Here is a 15,859-nt window from a genome sequence, read left to right as displayed (position 1 = left end):
TGTTCCGTTGCACCAGAAGCGGCTTAGTCATGCTGGCCACATGACCCAGGAAAACTGTCTGCGGACAAATGTCGGCTCCCTTGGCCAGTAAAGCGAGATGAGCGCCGCAACCCCAGAGTCATTCGCGACTGGACTTAACTGTCAGGGGTCCTTTACCTTTTTTAGAACAAGTCAATGGTATGGTGAAATTATATTTACCAGATGGGATGTTTGAGGAGGGGTAGTACATCTGGTGGGAGACACGTTGTGTTCCTTTTGGGGTAGTTTGTCCACCTTTGGTCTCCACCCTGCACTTAGCTCTCATCTGTGGCTCCTAGAAGCTGTCAGCATATAGCACTGGCCATACCCCAGGCTGACAAAACCAGGTGAGGGTAGCTGATCGGTCTCAAACCCTTGGTGTGTTAGGGATCTCCTCTGTATGCAAAGACAGGTTCCATCATATTGAGTGGACGAGACCAATAGTGGATCCAATGGTCAAGAAGGCAGTTTCTGCATGTGCTGTAGAGGGAAATGAGGGGCAGATGGGGCTCGACAACCTGGGAAGGTAGCCCATGTAGCAGAAGGAAACACTGACCCCAAACCTCTGCTGCATTGTGATGATGATAATAATAATTATTTATTATTTATACCCCACCCATCTGGCTGGGTTTCCCCAGCCACTCTAGGCAGCTTCCAACAAAATGTTAAAATACAATAATTAATCAAATATAAAAGCTTCCCTAAACAGGGCTGCCTTCAGATGTCTTCTAAAAGTCAGATAGTTGTTTATTTCTTTGACACCTGATGGGAGGGTGTTCCACAGGGCGGGTGCCACTACCGAGAAGGCCCTCTGCCTGGTTCCCTGTAACTTCGCTTCTTGCAGTGAGTGAACCGCCAGAAGGCCCTCGGCGCTGGACCTCAGTGTCCGGGCAGAACGATGGAGGTGGAGATACTCCTTCAGGAGAAGAAAAGGCTAAGGAGTAAACCCTACAGAAATCCGGAGTGGAGTCCCTAAGATGGTTGGGTGGTGCTTTGTATGCCACCTCCTGGCAACTTCTGCAGCCAAGATGGTACCAAATGTATTGCTCTGCTTTCCTTTGGACCACATCAGTGAGGCCGAGAAGGGAGTCTTGTCATCTGGGCTGCCCAGGACCCCCATACGCACTGCCCAGGCTTGCGTCCCAGTGAAATTACTTCAGTGCTGCCAAGACAGCGGTTTGACTGGAGTGCCTGGTTTAGTCAATTTCTGTCTTGAATGAAATTTCTTAATGGAAGCATGTTCTTGAAAAAGAGGAGCTTTGTATTTTTGTATTTTTAAGTGTGTGTGTGTGTGTGTGTGTGTATCTGTATCTGTATCTGTATCTATATTTATATATACATGTACATATATGAGTAAACTGCTATACTGCCAGCCATAACAATGTACAGTATACATTTCTATTAAAGTTGTGCTGGTTGTGTCATTAGAACTAGTCTTTGAAATGCATTAGAAGTTTGTAAAACCAGTTTGACTAGATACTATGGCAGGACAGGAACATTGAGCAGGTCTACAGTAACTATAGTGCCATCTCCAGTTCTTGGAAAAAATTATAGGGTCTTCAATAGGAAATGTATACAATGACTCTCGTGGGCACCACCTTAAATACACATGCACAAAATAATGAAATCCATAATGGTACAGGTAACTGATACACATCGGGTTAAGAACTTAATTCGTTCTGGAGGTCCGTTCTTAACCTGAAACTGTTCTTAACATGAGGTACCACTTTAGCTAATGGGGCTTCTTGCTGCCGCCATGCTGCCACGGCACGATTTCTGTTCTCATCCTGAAGTAAAGTTCTTAACCCGAGGTACTATTTTTGGGTTAGCAGAGTCTGTAAGCTGAAGCCTCTGTAACCAGAGGTACCACTGTATTTTAGCGTTCTTGCCTCTAGAGAGGAGAGAACATCCAAATTTGAATATAGTTAATTAAAGTTCTTAATACTGGTCACTGACCGTAATAAAATGACTTGACTTGAATTAAAGTTAGTTACAGTGCCAGAAGACCAAATCAGGATGGGATGGACCCATTAGTTACAAACAGCAGGGCGGGATCAAAGCAGCTGGGAGTGGTGTTCCACATATATTCCTGCTTGTTCTGCCCTGTTTCCCCCTGCAGCTCTTGTGGCTTCCCAAAAGCCCCTGATGGTTTAGAGATCTTCCACAGATCTTTCACAGATGCATCAGTGCTGGAATTTGTGACACACACACACACCCCACGCACGGCAGTGTTTCACTCACACACAACTCTTTAGATCCCAGCTTCTTTCTACTAAACTATCCGGGAAACTAATTTTCTAATTATTCTTCATCAGATTAGGCTGTGAAAGACTTACAGCATACCTTTGTATTTAAGGTGCTACTGGAAGGAATTTTTTTTGTTTTGACTATGGCAGACCAACACGGCTACCTATCTGTAACAGCATACCTTTAGACATTTGTTCTTTCTGGAAGATGATAAACTAGGCAAAAAGTGATTTAAAAAGCACAACAAGGGTTGTTCTTAGCTGATTTTGGTTTCTGGAAGTGAAACAAACACGATCCCTGTTTCAGACATGATGCAAAGCAGGAAATTCTTCTATGCACAAGCAGGGAGGAGCAAAGGAGCCCTCTTAGGCACATATACCATTAACTATGGTTTACTGTGATGTGTGAACAGGGCCATTGTGTTACCACAAAATAGTACATACAAATGGAAAAGTTATGAATGAAAACTATGGGCTTAAACTATTGAACTAGGGCTTCCTTGAAGAACTGATAAAGGTTCATCTAAACTGTATTTAGCCTTTAGAATCCAAAGTTAAGTTGAACACTGAGTTATAAAAATATAAGCAGCCATTTGTTATTATTACTTTAACATGGGTAAAGCTGATGACTTATCATCTTAACCAGGCTGGGGAAATGAAACCATCACACCTGTCTACAGACTGAATTTTGCAACAATTACTCATGCTAAAAGGGTATTCATGAGAGCAATTCAGTTCAGAATTAGTGGAACAAATGAGAGGCTTGTTCACCGCATTGCGAGCAATAGATTCACTGCTGCTGCTTGATACTGAGGTTGCTGCTGTGGAGGAGTGCCTAGAGAGGGGTGGTGTGGGAACAATAGTTCATTTAGCTTGCTTGAACTAGGCGAGGGACTGGCCCAACACATGACATGTTAAAACATAGCATGATAGTGTCTGGGTGGTAGGTAGATGATGAAATTTGTCTGCAAAATTAACAGGATAATGCCTCATGATTATTTCATTCGTGGGTCATGAAAGTGACCCTGGAGTAGTTCTGTGCTTGGCTAATTTCCGCCTTTATAAAGGATTTTTTGCAAACCTTGACTGATGGCATGGATCTCACTAGGTTCCAGTGTAGTCTGGAATTTGCAAAAAACATAGATGTGTGGCTTCTTCGACCCTTCACTTTTTAAAAGTTGCTTGTTAACTCCCCCATGCAGGTAAGGGTAAGGGGGGCGTCACTCTGTGAGGCAGGTTAGGCTGAGATAGAGTGATTTCCCCAAAACCACATAGTGAACTTAATCACTGAGTGAGGATTAGACCATGTGAGTTAGATACTGAACAAAGAGCAATTCCCTAGGCAATTATGATAGGGTATTACCAATTTCTGCCTTTTATCTTTATGAGCTTTATATGCTTGGGGTTAAGAAATGCTGAAGAATACATCTAGAATTAATGGCAATATATTATAAAAATAGCCCGATACTATAATATGCCATTATAATAGGCTTTAGAATAAATGCACCTCGCTCTCCCCTCCCCATCTTTTGGTGGTTGGCACATTAATGCAGAAGGAGGGGGGCAAATGCCCACAGTTCTAATTTCTAGCTTTTCAATTTTCTGCAGAACACTATTTTTCCACAGTAACTAGCTATGCATTTCCTCCCACATGCCTGCTAAACATATCTCCTTGCTGGAATTTGCAGAGTGGGAGGGGTTTCGTTCTGGGAAATGTCTGCTTATACTTTATATGCTAGTAAAGCATTTTATAGCAAATGTTGAGGGGGGCACATCTAAAGCTTCATCCCAGCATGGATCACCTACAGGCAGCTGGCTGGGATGTTTTATGTGGCTTTAGAAGCCTCGTTCACCTGAACCCACAGTCATAGCCTAGAAAAGGTTGTCCTTAACACAGTGCCAATTCAAATGATGAAGCTGTTAATTTCCTTACAGTTTTATTTAATCTCAATTTCAGTTTTGACCATCTAGCCTTGAAAGAGCAGACAACGAATCATGATCAAGTTTTTTCTTATGGTGAACAAGCAAGGGCAAACAAGACTCTCTCGATATTATGAATACATGGACCTTCATAAACGGACGATACTAGAAGCTGAAGTAATCAAGCATTGCCTTTCCCGTTCAAAGGAGCAAGTATGTCTTTTTATGTAGACATTTTAGGATCAAACAATAGCCTTCACCAAGTTCACAGCAGGGGTACATTCTGTGTATAGCACAAGTGTGTGTATTTGAATGGGATTTGGCATGCAAAAGGTGTGCGCACACAAGATGTTGGAATCTCCACCTAATCTCTGCTCTTCCCCACAGCCACTTTTGTCCCAACTTCCAACATTAGAGCTTGGCTGGGGGGGGGAAATAACCTCAGGAAGATGGAATGGAACACCAGGATAGTTTCAGGATCCTAGCAAAGGCTATGACACTGACTTTGAGTCAGCTCAGGTTCTTTTAAGGATCAAGCTAGATGTGATAGTGGTGTGTGAGGTGAGGGATATGTCGTTTACTTAAAAACAAGGGGTGGGAAAGCATGTGAGGAACAGATGACATTAAGTAAGGGGAGCACACCTTTACTGGCTCTTCTTTGTTTTAAGCAGTTTTCTCAGTTGAGCTCCAATGAAAGACCTGGGCTGGGAGAAACTGCTTAAGGCAACAGAGTGCAACAAAGTAAGGAAGGAGGGGGCTGCTTTTGTTACACACAAAACACATGTCAGTGGGCTGTTTTACAAGTAGAGAACAAACCTCCACCCATCCTTGTTTTATATGTAAACAGGGCATTTTTAGAACTGGCATATAAAAACAATATTGGCATCGATTGTTCTGCCCTTTAATAACTTACTTAGCCTGCATAACCTAAAAACTGTCCAGATGAAATATTCAATAAGCAGATAAATATCTACAAAAATGTGTCATCCATCAAATTTTATCTATGTCTTTTTTTTAGTGTTCCTTTATTGAATACAAAGATTTTAAGCTGGTGTACAGGCAATATGCTGCTCTTTTCATAGTGGTTGGAATTAATGAAACCGAGGTAGGTGTTTATTTCTTAACTATGTAAAGAAAAAACAAATATTGATTTATGAACTAAAGATAAATACTGAACCTGATATATGCCCATTACTTCAGTTTCTTCCTGGTTTCCATATGTGATCCAGTTCCTTATATTGTGTCCTTCACTCTGCAATATCTAGCTCTCCCACAATGTAGTTGCATAATAAGAGATGAAGGAAATGCAGTATAGTCCCTTTCAGCAAAACCAAGAACCCTATGGCACCTCAAAGACAAGCAGGGTGTCATGAGCTTTTGTAATCAAGACCCTGCAAATAGAGACTTGACAAGAGACCAGAGACCAGGGTGCTTCCAGGTGGGTGTTTATCGTTGGATTGGTACACCACATGCAAGCAAACCTTTTACAGCACCCATACAAGGTCATCATCAAAAAGCCAGACCGTATTTTTTTCTCATGTAATATGAATTTATTATTTTGAAGGGAAATCTGATAAGCTAAAAAAAAAACCCTGTTACTCACAACCCACTAGCGATATCTCAGTGACCTGTTTACAAAGGAAGCACCCTTGAGAAATTGTTTTATTCATGTATGTATTTACAACCTTTCTGGACTGCTTTTCATCACATAACAGTCATCAAAGGACAATTTTCAAGCACAATATAAAACATCATATGACATAAAACGACAGTGAAACACAACAATCAATAATATCAATCATCAATAAAACATAGCAGCATAAAATAAGCCTGAGGTCTTGGTCAGTCTCTCCTGGCTTCTTCCAAAAGCCCAGAACATTAAGTATGTTTTAACTTGGCAGTAAAATCCCAGCTAGGATGCCACCATCCATTTTGCCAGGGAAAGAGTTCCATAATACAGGTTCTACTACAGAGGAAGCCCTGTCCTGTGTCACCACACAGCCAGCCATGCCTGCCTGCAGAACACGAAGCAGTGCCCCCTGCCAATCATGGGTTCCAGGCCATTCTGAGCACAAACATCAGCATTGGCATGGTCTGCATGCAATTAAACCTGATGTGAAATTCAGTGTGTTATTGTTTGTAATGCTGCCCTGGTACACACTTTTGAATTTATACTTCTGGTGCAGTGAATTTTAAGGTCTAATGATCAGACTATTCGTTTTGTTTCCTAAAACTTAAAACAAAAATCACAACTGTGAGCTTTATAAGTAATGTAGAAAAGTTAACAGATCACTGGTTTCTCTGATGTTCCAACTGATTTTCAGAATGAAATGGCTGTCTATGAACTCATTCATAATTTTGTGGAGGTTTTGGACAAGTATTTCAGTAGAGTGGTAAGTATGATATTGAACCAAATACAAACTCTTCTCTTTTTTTAGAAAGCTTTCATATGATTTATTATATCATAGACCTATTAGTCTGAAACATTTGCACCATGATAGAGTGCAGATATTTGACCTTTGGATTTATTTTTATCAAAAGACATCAACATTTAAGTCATTGGGTATTAAGCAAGTACACAGGTGGCTCAAGTCTGTATTATTCCACATGTATAGAATTCTAGCTTTGTAGCTGCCTTGGAAATTGAGGAGAAATTGAGCAAAAGCTAAAGGAGAGCTTTGATAACTTGCTCCCAACTTTTGGATGTTTCTATTGGGACACCAGGAGAGGTCCAACATCTGAATGTAAGCTCTGCCTATGTCATTAGATAAATATAGCACTTTGAAAGAATCTTTGAAACTCACAAATCTAAAAATACTGAGATGACAAATCATCTCTCTAGTAAAGGACAGATGTTCTTTTCTTTCCCACAGTTTGTTCTTTCCTCCTCCATTATCATCCTAGCTTGAGATACTGCCAGAATTCTGCAGATATTATATGTTAATTTTACTTTCACTAGCTCATCTCTTGGGAATTAACAGTTCAATTTGTTATATCATTTACTTGTTCTCTGTGTTACAAGCAATTAAAATAGAAACATGCATGATACGATGTACCACACTTTTCAACCCTTTTAGATTGAACAAGCCAGCAGCTTCGAGCAAGGCCAGTCTCCATGGGGTGGTGCAAATTGTACATTAGACTCCATCTTTCAGCCAATAGATGATCATTCAGAAATAGAGATATAGCCGCATCTGTTGATTGTGTTATAATCACAATTCAGACAAAACTGGTATTAGGAGGCAGTGCTTAGAATAAGGCAGGCAGATTTTTAGGAAATGTGCTTTCTTAAATGGGTGGCAGCTTCACATACGCATGTTGGGGCTTTCACTGTGTGCATTATGGTCAAAAAACAAAATAAGCTTTATTGTACTAGCCAAAGGCCATGACAAAACCATACAAACACTGTCAGGAAAAGAAATATCTATATAAACTATATAACTGTCTATAAAAAGCAGAGCCAGTGAATTGAACCACCAAGATCATAAAATGCAGATGCACGTGTGTGCACATTATGATGCCCGACCTGCAGAAAGATACACGTTCAAGGAGGAATGCCATGGCTATTTTTAACACTGGATCGCCTCATAACACACCAGCAGAAATGTGATGACTGACACACAGCCAGGACTTATGTGTCTTCCAGCAATTTGGCAGAAGTGCAAAACAATTCAGCTGCCCACTTTCACCGAAAACAATCAAAGTCTACCTGCAGAAGGTAGCTTTAAAAGTGTGAGACCAGCATCTGGTGGAAGCGCCCACTCAAAAGAGGGCTGCTCAGTAGGATTTCCCATAGTTTAGGCCTGTGCATCTTTGCCTCATCCAAAGCATAGCAAAAGACATTAACAACTACTAGATACGGTATGCAATAGGTCTTGCTTCACAACAGTGTGGGGAAACTGTGACCCTCCAGACATTGTTAGACCCCCAACTCCCATCAGACCCAGCCAAGGATGCCCAAAGGTAGGGTTGCCATATTTCAGAAAGTGAAAATTCGGACACGAAAGTTGTATGGGTTGCCATATGTCTGGATCTTCCTGGACATTACAGTGATTTCCACCCGGACACTGTTTCCAATGGCCAAATCCCGGCTATGTCCAGGAAATTCTGGATGTATGGCCGCCCTACCAATGGTCAAGGATGATGGGAGCTGTAGTCCCTTAACTCTGCTTTAAAATAAGAAAGTTGTACTGAAAATGGCTGTAAAGGATGAGTGAATGTTTACAAGCTCCATGATAATCCCTTGGACCAAAAACCAATATACAAATAAACTTTAAAAACACTAATAATAGTGTACAATAATGTACAGTAGTCAGAAATGGAACAACATCAGTCCTTTGCTCTTGCTGAAATGTCCCTTTTCCTCTTTTTTTTTAGAGTGAATTGGATGTATCCTTTCAGTTTTCTCTATTTATGTTCCTGCTCCTTCCTGCGTCTGCCAGGCTGCGTGGCATTCATAGGAATCAAAATGTTGCCACGATTGGATTAAACTGTGTTCAGCAGAGGTGACTGAGCCATATGGATGGATGGTTTGTAGTATGTGAATAGTAACAGTGTGGAGGTAAGTTGTTAAAAGGCTAGTGATATGGGTGGTGATATGATAGTTGATGCTGGGAAATGCAGACATTTTGTCTAAAGGTAGGAAATTTCCCCTTGCTCTACTTGCTGCATGCATAACTTTAATAGATTTCAGTGCATGAACACAGTAGCTGTGATAGAATCTGTTGCTGGGCAAAGGAAGAGCTCTGTCCTCAAAGGAACCGAGCTCTGAGCATTTATTCCTACCATTGAAAGGGATCTCTCTCTCTTTCTCTGATTGCTACCTGCTTTTCAATGGCAGAGGCATCTGGACAAAAGTCTCAAATGGAGATTTCAGCACATGGGGTGAATAGATACAGGAGAAGACTAGGGATGCAGATTAATGTAGTCTGCTTGCTCATTACAGCTGTTAACGTTCAACCGAATGACCATCTCCTTCTGCACGAACCTGCCTGAGCTGACCACAGTGTTTAGTATCAGATCCATTCATTGATTCTGCTGGCATAATGTAGTGGGAGAGGATTTGAGATGGTTGCTGATGACCCAAATGGGTTGGGTAACATCTCTCTCCATGTGACAGAGGCAGGAGAGCAAAGAACTCTGGGAGGCAGGCGCAGTCCCCTCAGTTTTTTCTCTCCTGCCTGACGGGACAGGTTTTTCTTCTTATGAGAGTTATCTTCTGTCATACTTTCAATGCTACTGGAGGTGTTATGGGTGTGTGTGTCCCCCATGATCTGGCCCTGCTTATTTAAGGGAAATGGAACTACGTCTGTAATATTTGGGGAAGACAAAAGGGGACATTCCAGGTGAGACTTGAATCCCCTAACATACCCCTGGGTGAAAAATATGCCAACCCCGGAAATGGTACACTATGTTTCCCTGTAGCTGTCCTGACACATTCTACCATCATCAGCATGAGATCAGCAGGGCTCAGGATTTGGCAATTTCACAACCCAGATTCTCCCACTTCTACCCTTTTTGGATTGGAGAGCAGTGAGGGTAGCATCAGAAGTGGATGGTCCTGAGAAACCAACAACAACAACACCACCTGTGTTGATGGAAGTAAGACAATTAAAGGGTGACATTACAAACACTCTCCTAATTGCATGCTAAATAATTGTATGATTAGCTCAGTCGGTAGAGAATGGGACTCTTAATCTAATCTTAGGGAAGGAAATTTTGCAATGAAAGGGAGGCTCCATTACATTTAAGTCAGGATTCCACTTAAAGAGGAAGCTTATTAGTATCCTCTTAATTAAGAGTACACATGAAGCAAAATGTTTTCAGTATTGTAACTGCAATACAGCAAAATAAAATAAAAAATACATCTTTGTGGAAATAGCCAGAATTTAAGCATTCCATCACTACCCCCCATAAATTAAAATCTCAAGTTTTGCTACTTAGCATGCTGGTGTATTTGACAAGTCCCAGCTATGTGCATGGAGAAGTGGGTGGAATTGTATTAAGCTCTTTAAAACAACTGCAGTAGGTGCTGATATCTGGGAGAGATGAGTCATTAAAAAAGATTACAAAAGCAACAGTTGAAAGTTATCACATCAAGTTTGGTGTGGCAAAACGGATCTGGAGTGGGAGTACTTTATTTTTTAATGCCTGTACTTCTGTGTAAGGAACAAGAGCGCAGTTTTTCACATGAAAATAAGACATAGATGACCTGCTCTGAAAAGTATGAATTGCTGCCTAGGTCGCACTCCCATGCACGTGTACTTGTAAGTATTACTCTTTGAGCACAGCTTGACTGACATCTAAGTAAAGAAACATAGGTTGGTGCTGTGCATTACATTACATAAAAGCATTTAAGAAGAACATATCCATTTTCAGGAGAAATTACTGAATTTAGCTAACACACAGGCACTCCCTGCATTGAAGATGTAAGCAGGTGTACAATAAACCTTATATCGTAAAGACACTAGCTTCCATTGTGCTTTGATTTTCCCAACAGAAACAGAACCCGGGTAAGTGCCTGGAACCCCCCTGGAATATTGCTACTGCTAGGCAGAGACTGGGGCTGACACGCAACCTTCACAACATTACTTAAAGAAAAAAAAGTCCAATAGTGATGCCTCGTGCAGGAAGATGCAGTCCGTGACATTCCCACAGTGACGGTGGCAAGATTAGTGGAGCCCTGGGTTGGCAGCGTTGCAGGGCCGCTGACACCCTGACTTACCCCTCCACAGCCTCCCTCTGATCTCCTCTCCATCCCAATGGGCACAATGACCTCTCTTTACTGCAGATCAACATCATGCTAAGCTGGAGGAGAGGTTCCTCTCTTCCAAGCCCAGCAGTAGGCTAGGAAGGAAAACCACACTCTTTGCTATTCAGATAACACTTTCTTAAAATCAGAGATGGCATTTTCCCTTCCCATCACTGTGATGGGCTGGGAGGAAGGGAACTTCTCCCAGCTGCATGCTGTGATGGGGAGGAAAACCTCTGTCTCTCTTCTTCTGCTCAGTCTGAGGAACCTCTCATTCTATCCCACTGTTGAGGTGTTGAGGAAAGCCCTCTCCTCAAAGGTACCTTTCCCTCACATGTGCCACCATTGCTGGGAGGTCAGAGCACTCATTTATATGTGCTGAGACCTAAGATCTCATAGCAGTAGCATCACTGGTTTTGTCATCAATCTTGGGGGGTGGGGGCCCTGCTGCAGGACAGTTTCCTCACCTTTGAGCTAAAGACTTGCCACTTTTCAGTTGCAGTCCATCAACACTTAAAGGCCAAAAGCTTTGGTAAGAAAATATTTGCCAGAACCAACTTAATGCCCAGGCATTAAATCACATCAATGCACAATGCTTCTAATAAAACACAGGTATTTTTGAAGTATATGCTAATGGAAGCAAATATATTTAGTGACTGAAATAGCTATGCCAGTCACTGAGCCAAAAACTCTTTTGTCTTGGGGTGACACATCTGGCTCTATGAAACTTGAGAAAATACTAGGTATAGAAATCATCAGTGGTAAGTAGATATATCGCCAAATTATATTTCGGCCTTGTGTTTGAAAATATATATTTCAAAGCATGTTCATACAGCCTACCTTTATTAGCCCCTTGCCCTCTATTTGAAGAGCAGTTCAGAGTTTTATTTAAAGATAAATAACCTTAAGAAGGAAACGTGGAGGCTTTGAAGTTGGTCATAAACATTGAGCAATAGGGCAGCAGAGACAGGTCACCTGGTCACAGTCTTCCCTTATGTGGTGAGATGTAGGGTAGTTTTATTTAAATTATAGCAATTTTGCAATTTCTCTTCTGTCTATACTGTATTTGCACTAGTTCACCACTGTGCTGTATTCATTGCCTATTTCCTAAGGTTCTAAAGGCCGTGAGTGGCGGGAGGAAGGGCAGGAAGAAAAAGGATGGAAATGACTTTGGGAGGTTAAGGGGAGGCCTTGGTGAAGGGGGGAAAAGGGTCTCGCTATGTGTGACAGTTTCTGCACTGCATTGTTTACAACAATGACAGAAGTTTGAGTAAAGCAAGGATGGAGAAACACTGAGAGGGAAATGGCAGTTTCCTAAAATGGCAGAGGTTTGAATGTAGCAGGGATGGATAAACAACACTGAGGGTTGTTTTTTTTAAAAAAAAAACCCCAACAACAACAATAATTAACAACAACAACTTATTATTTATACCCTACCCATCTGGCTGGGTTTCCCCAACCACTCTGGGCGGCTTCCAACAGAATATTAAAATACAGTGGTCTGTTAAACATCAAAAGCTTCCCTAAATGTGGACAGGCTGCTTGGACGAGTGAAACCAACCACCTGTCTCCTTGATCCTTGCCCATCCTGGCTTATAAAAGCTAGCCGGGAAGGGCTGGGCGATGGGCTTCGCGGGATCATGAATGCTTCTCTCTGTGAGGGAGCCTTCCCAGACCTGCTAAAAGAGGCGGTTATCAAACTGCTTCTTAAAAAACCATCTTTAGATGCTGCCAATATGGCTAACTATCGCTCAGTCTCAGATCTTCCATTCTTGGGCAAGGTGATTGAGCGAGTGGTTGCTGAACAACTCCAGGCATGCCTGGAAGAAGCGGACCATTTGGATCCCTTCCAGTCGGGATTCAGGCCTCATCATGGGACTGAAACTGCCTTGGTTGCACTGGTCAGTGATCTCCGGCGGGCTAGGGACAAAGGTGAGAGTTGTTTCCTAGTTCTGCTGGATCTCTCAGTGGCTTTTGACACCATCAACCATAACATCCTTCTGGAGCGTCTAGAGGGGCTGGGAGCTGGGGGCACTGTCATACAGTGGTTCCGCTCCTTCCTCCTGGGCCGTGTCCAGCAAGTGGTGGTGGGGGATGAGTGTTCAGACCCTTGGGCTCTCACTTGTGGGGTGCCTCAGGGTTCTGTCCTCTCCCCCATGCTTTTCAACATCTACATGAAGCTGCTGGGAGAGATCATCAGGGGGTTGGGGCTGGGTGTTCATCAGTATGCGGATGATACCCAGCTCTACCTCTCTTTCAAATCATAACCAGTGAAGGCGGTGAAGGTCCTGTGTGAGTGTCTGGAGGCGGTTGGAGGATGGATAGCGGCTAACAGATTGAGGTTGAATCCTGACAAGACAGAAGTACTATTTTGGGGGGACAGGAGGCGGGCAGGTGTGGGAGACTCCCTGGTCCTGAATGGGGTAACTGTGCCCCTGAAGGACCAGGTGCACAGCCTGGGAGTCATTCTGGACTCGCAGCTGTCCATGGAGGCACAGGTCAATTCTGTGTCCAGGGCAGCTGTTTATCAGCTCCATCTGGTATGCAGGCTGAGTGAGACTCTACCTGCCTGTGGACTGTCTCGCCAGAGTGCTACATGCTCTGGTTATCTCTCGCTTGGACTACTGCAATGCACTCTATGTGGGGCTACCTTTGAAGGTGACCCGGAAACTACAACTAATCCAAAATGCGGCAGCCGCCGCCAAGACCATATAACATCGGTCTTGAAAGACCTACACTGGCTCCCAGTACATTTCCGAGCACAATTCAAAGTGTTGGTGCTGACTTCTAAAGCCCTAAATGGCCTCGGTCCAGTATACCTGAAGGAGCATCTCCACCTCCATCGTTCTGCTTGGACACTGAGGTCCAGTGCCGAGGGCCTTCTGGCGGTTCCCTCATTGCGAGAAGTGAGGTTACAGGGAACCAGGCAGAGGGCCTTCTCGGTAGTGGCACCCGCCCTGTGGAATGCCCTCCCACCAGATGTCAAAGAGAAAAATAACTACCAAACTTTTAAAAGATATCTAAAGGCAGCCCTGTTTAGGGAAGCTTTTAATGTTTAATAGATTATTGTATTTTAGTGTTTTGTTGGGAGCCACCCAGAGTGGCTGGGGAAACCCAGCCAGATGGGCGGGGTACAAATAATTAATATTTATTTATTTATTTATTTACTTACTTACTTACTTACTTACTAACTTACTACTAAACAGGGCTCCCCCCCCCGTTTTAACCAGGAGAAATGGGTGCAAATAGAAGGTAACGAAACAGAGTCTTTTCCAACGGCCTTCTAGGCATGCTCAAATATTGTTACAACCCACCCCCACCCCCCGTTCTTCTCTCTTCTTGGTGAACTCAAACTTTTCTCTCTTCCGTTCCTCAGCTGCCTTATGTGTGTGAGAGAAAGAAGGTGGAGTCCTCAAATACTCCATAGTACCTTCACATAATATAGTTCACTCCCAGTACCATGAAGTTCCAGATTGAACATAGCAATTTAGAGCAGATATTAACAAGCAAACACCCTTATATGTATAGCACCCATTTTGTGCAATCCTGTGTCTTTTATTTATTTTTTTAATCATGTATTATTACAGCCTGTTCCTTCAATGGTAAATACACAAAATGTTTAGTGACCAGCCGTAGTTACCAAGGAAGATGCAAGTTCAAGTTCATACTCAGCATAAAGTTTGCTGGGTGGACCTGAGCCAGTCCCTCTCTTTCAACCTAACCTACCTCACTGGATTGTTGTAAGGATAAAATGGGAAGGGGTAAGATAATATATAGTGACCTGCGCTCTTTGGAGAATGAATGGGACAGCGGTGTTAGTTAATTAATTAATATACAGTTACAGGTTTAGTGATATATCTTAACCTCAGATCACTGAGATTTAAAATCCCAAGGGTGGAGTTAGGCCAACTAAGCTACTAGCAGTGGGCCTGATCTGGGCCTCTCAACTGGAGCTAGTGCAGCTGAAATGCTCAAATTACCACCTTCCACTCTGGCCAGGGCAAGCATGTGGGCTTCAGATATGGTAGTGGCTCTGCCACTCAGTTTAGCCCAGCTGAACTGAGCATTGCAGCCTAAGGTTCCCATCTATAAAAAGGAAGTAGTAATATTTATTATATTGGTTTCCCCAAAAGATTAGCAAACATTAGTACTGTACAGGTTTGTTGCTAGTTTATCTCCCTGCATATAGCCAATTAATATTCTTTCAATATATGACTGCAGTATAATCCTGATGTGAAAATTCCTGGTTTACTCTCTGAAAGTTTTGGTAAAATTTCATTTAAAAAGATAAATGAAATTAGATTCTGATTCATTTTTAAGTGAGGGTTGGGCGTTGGACCGATGCTGTCTGCAAAGGAGTGGCATCGTTTAGCTGCAAGGCTTTCACAAGAGTGTCTAAAAGAACCAAGCAACTTGCCCTGCACCTTTGGGAAGAGCAGCTCGGGGAGATGAGGAAGGAACAGCCTGAGTGGGGAGGGACGCACTATGAGCTGCAGTCACTTGATTCCCAATAGCAGATGAAGTACTTGTTGGTGGAATGAAGAGTAGCTAGTTGTGGAATGCTGCCCAACAGGGTGGGGCAGCTCATATCTCACTGGGGGAGAAAAGAAGCCTCTTTGGGCTTCCAGTCATAATACCAACCTCCAGTTATCTCTGTAGAAACATTTTAAAAACACTTGACAGTAAGACGGAATGCATGTCTCATCAGATCCTGAACCAAGGAAGCAAATGTTGAGATTCTTTACTCTTTGTACGGGGGGCTTCGTTTTGTTTTCAGGTGGGGAGTGCTGCGATCAATACAGAACGTGTTCTAGCTATTTGCTAGCTAAGTTAGTAGTACTGTAATGTTAGATCTCTGCGGACCTCTTTTAAATTTCAGATTACACAGCTGTTCTGGCTGGGGCTGATGGGAGTTGTAGTCCCA

General features: G+C 42.7%; 1 protein-coding gene across 4 annotated transcripts in view; it reads left to right on the top strand.

The window, feature by feature from the left end:
* The window catches only part of AP4S1 (adaptor related protein complex 4 subunit sigma 1), a 29,594-nt gene that overhangs the window by 7,818 nt on the left and 5,917 nt on the right, over positions 1–15,859 (top strand). For 3 of the 4 annotated variants that reach the window (XM_028721364.2, XM_028721345.2, XM_028721355.2), the window contains exons 2-5: positions 4,222–4,397; positions 5,203–5,289; positions 6,509–6,577; positions 8,562–8,573. In XM_028721364.2, coding sequence (XP_028577197.1) covers positions 4,260–4,397; positions 5,203–5,289; positions 6,509–6,577; positions 8,562–8,573 — 306 coding nt within the window. In that variant the 5' untranslated portion in view covers positions 4,222–4,259. Of the gene's footprint in view, positions 1–4,199; positions 4,398–5,202; positions 5,290–6,508; positions 6,578–8,561; positions 8,574–15,859 lie in introns of all 4 variants that reach the window. The other variant, XM_028721373.2, reaches the window with a different exon arrangement.

This window comes from Podarcis muralis, chromosome 1, assembly GCF_964188315.1.
Source record: "Podarcis muralis chromosome 1, rPodMur119.hap1.1, whole genome shotgun sequence".
Classification (NCBI taxonomy): Eukaryota; Metazoa; Chordata; class Lepidosauria; order Squamata; family Lacertidae; genus Podarcis; species Podarcis muralis.
Note: the sequence above shows the minus strand (reverse complement) of the source record. Positions and strands in the feature narration are given on the sequence as shown.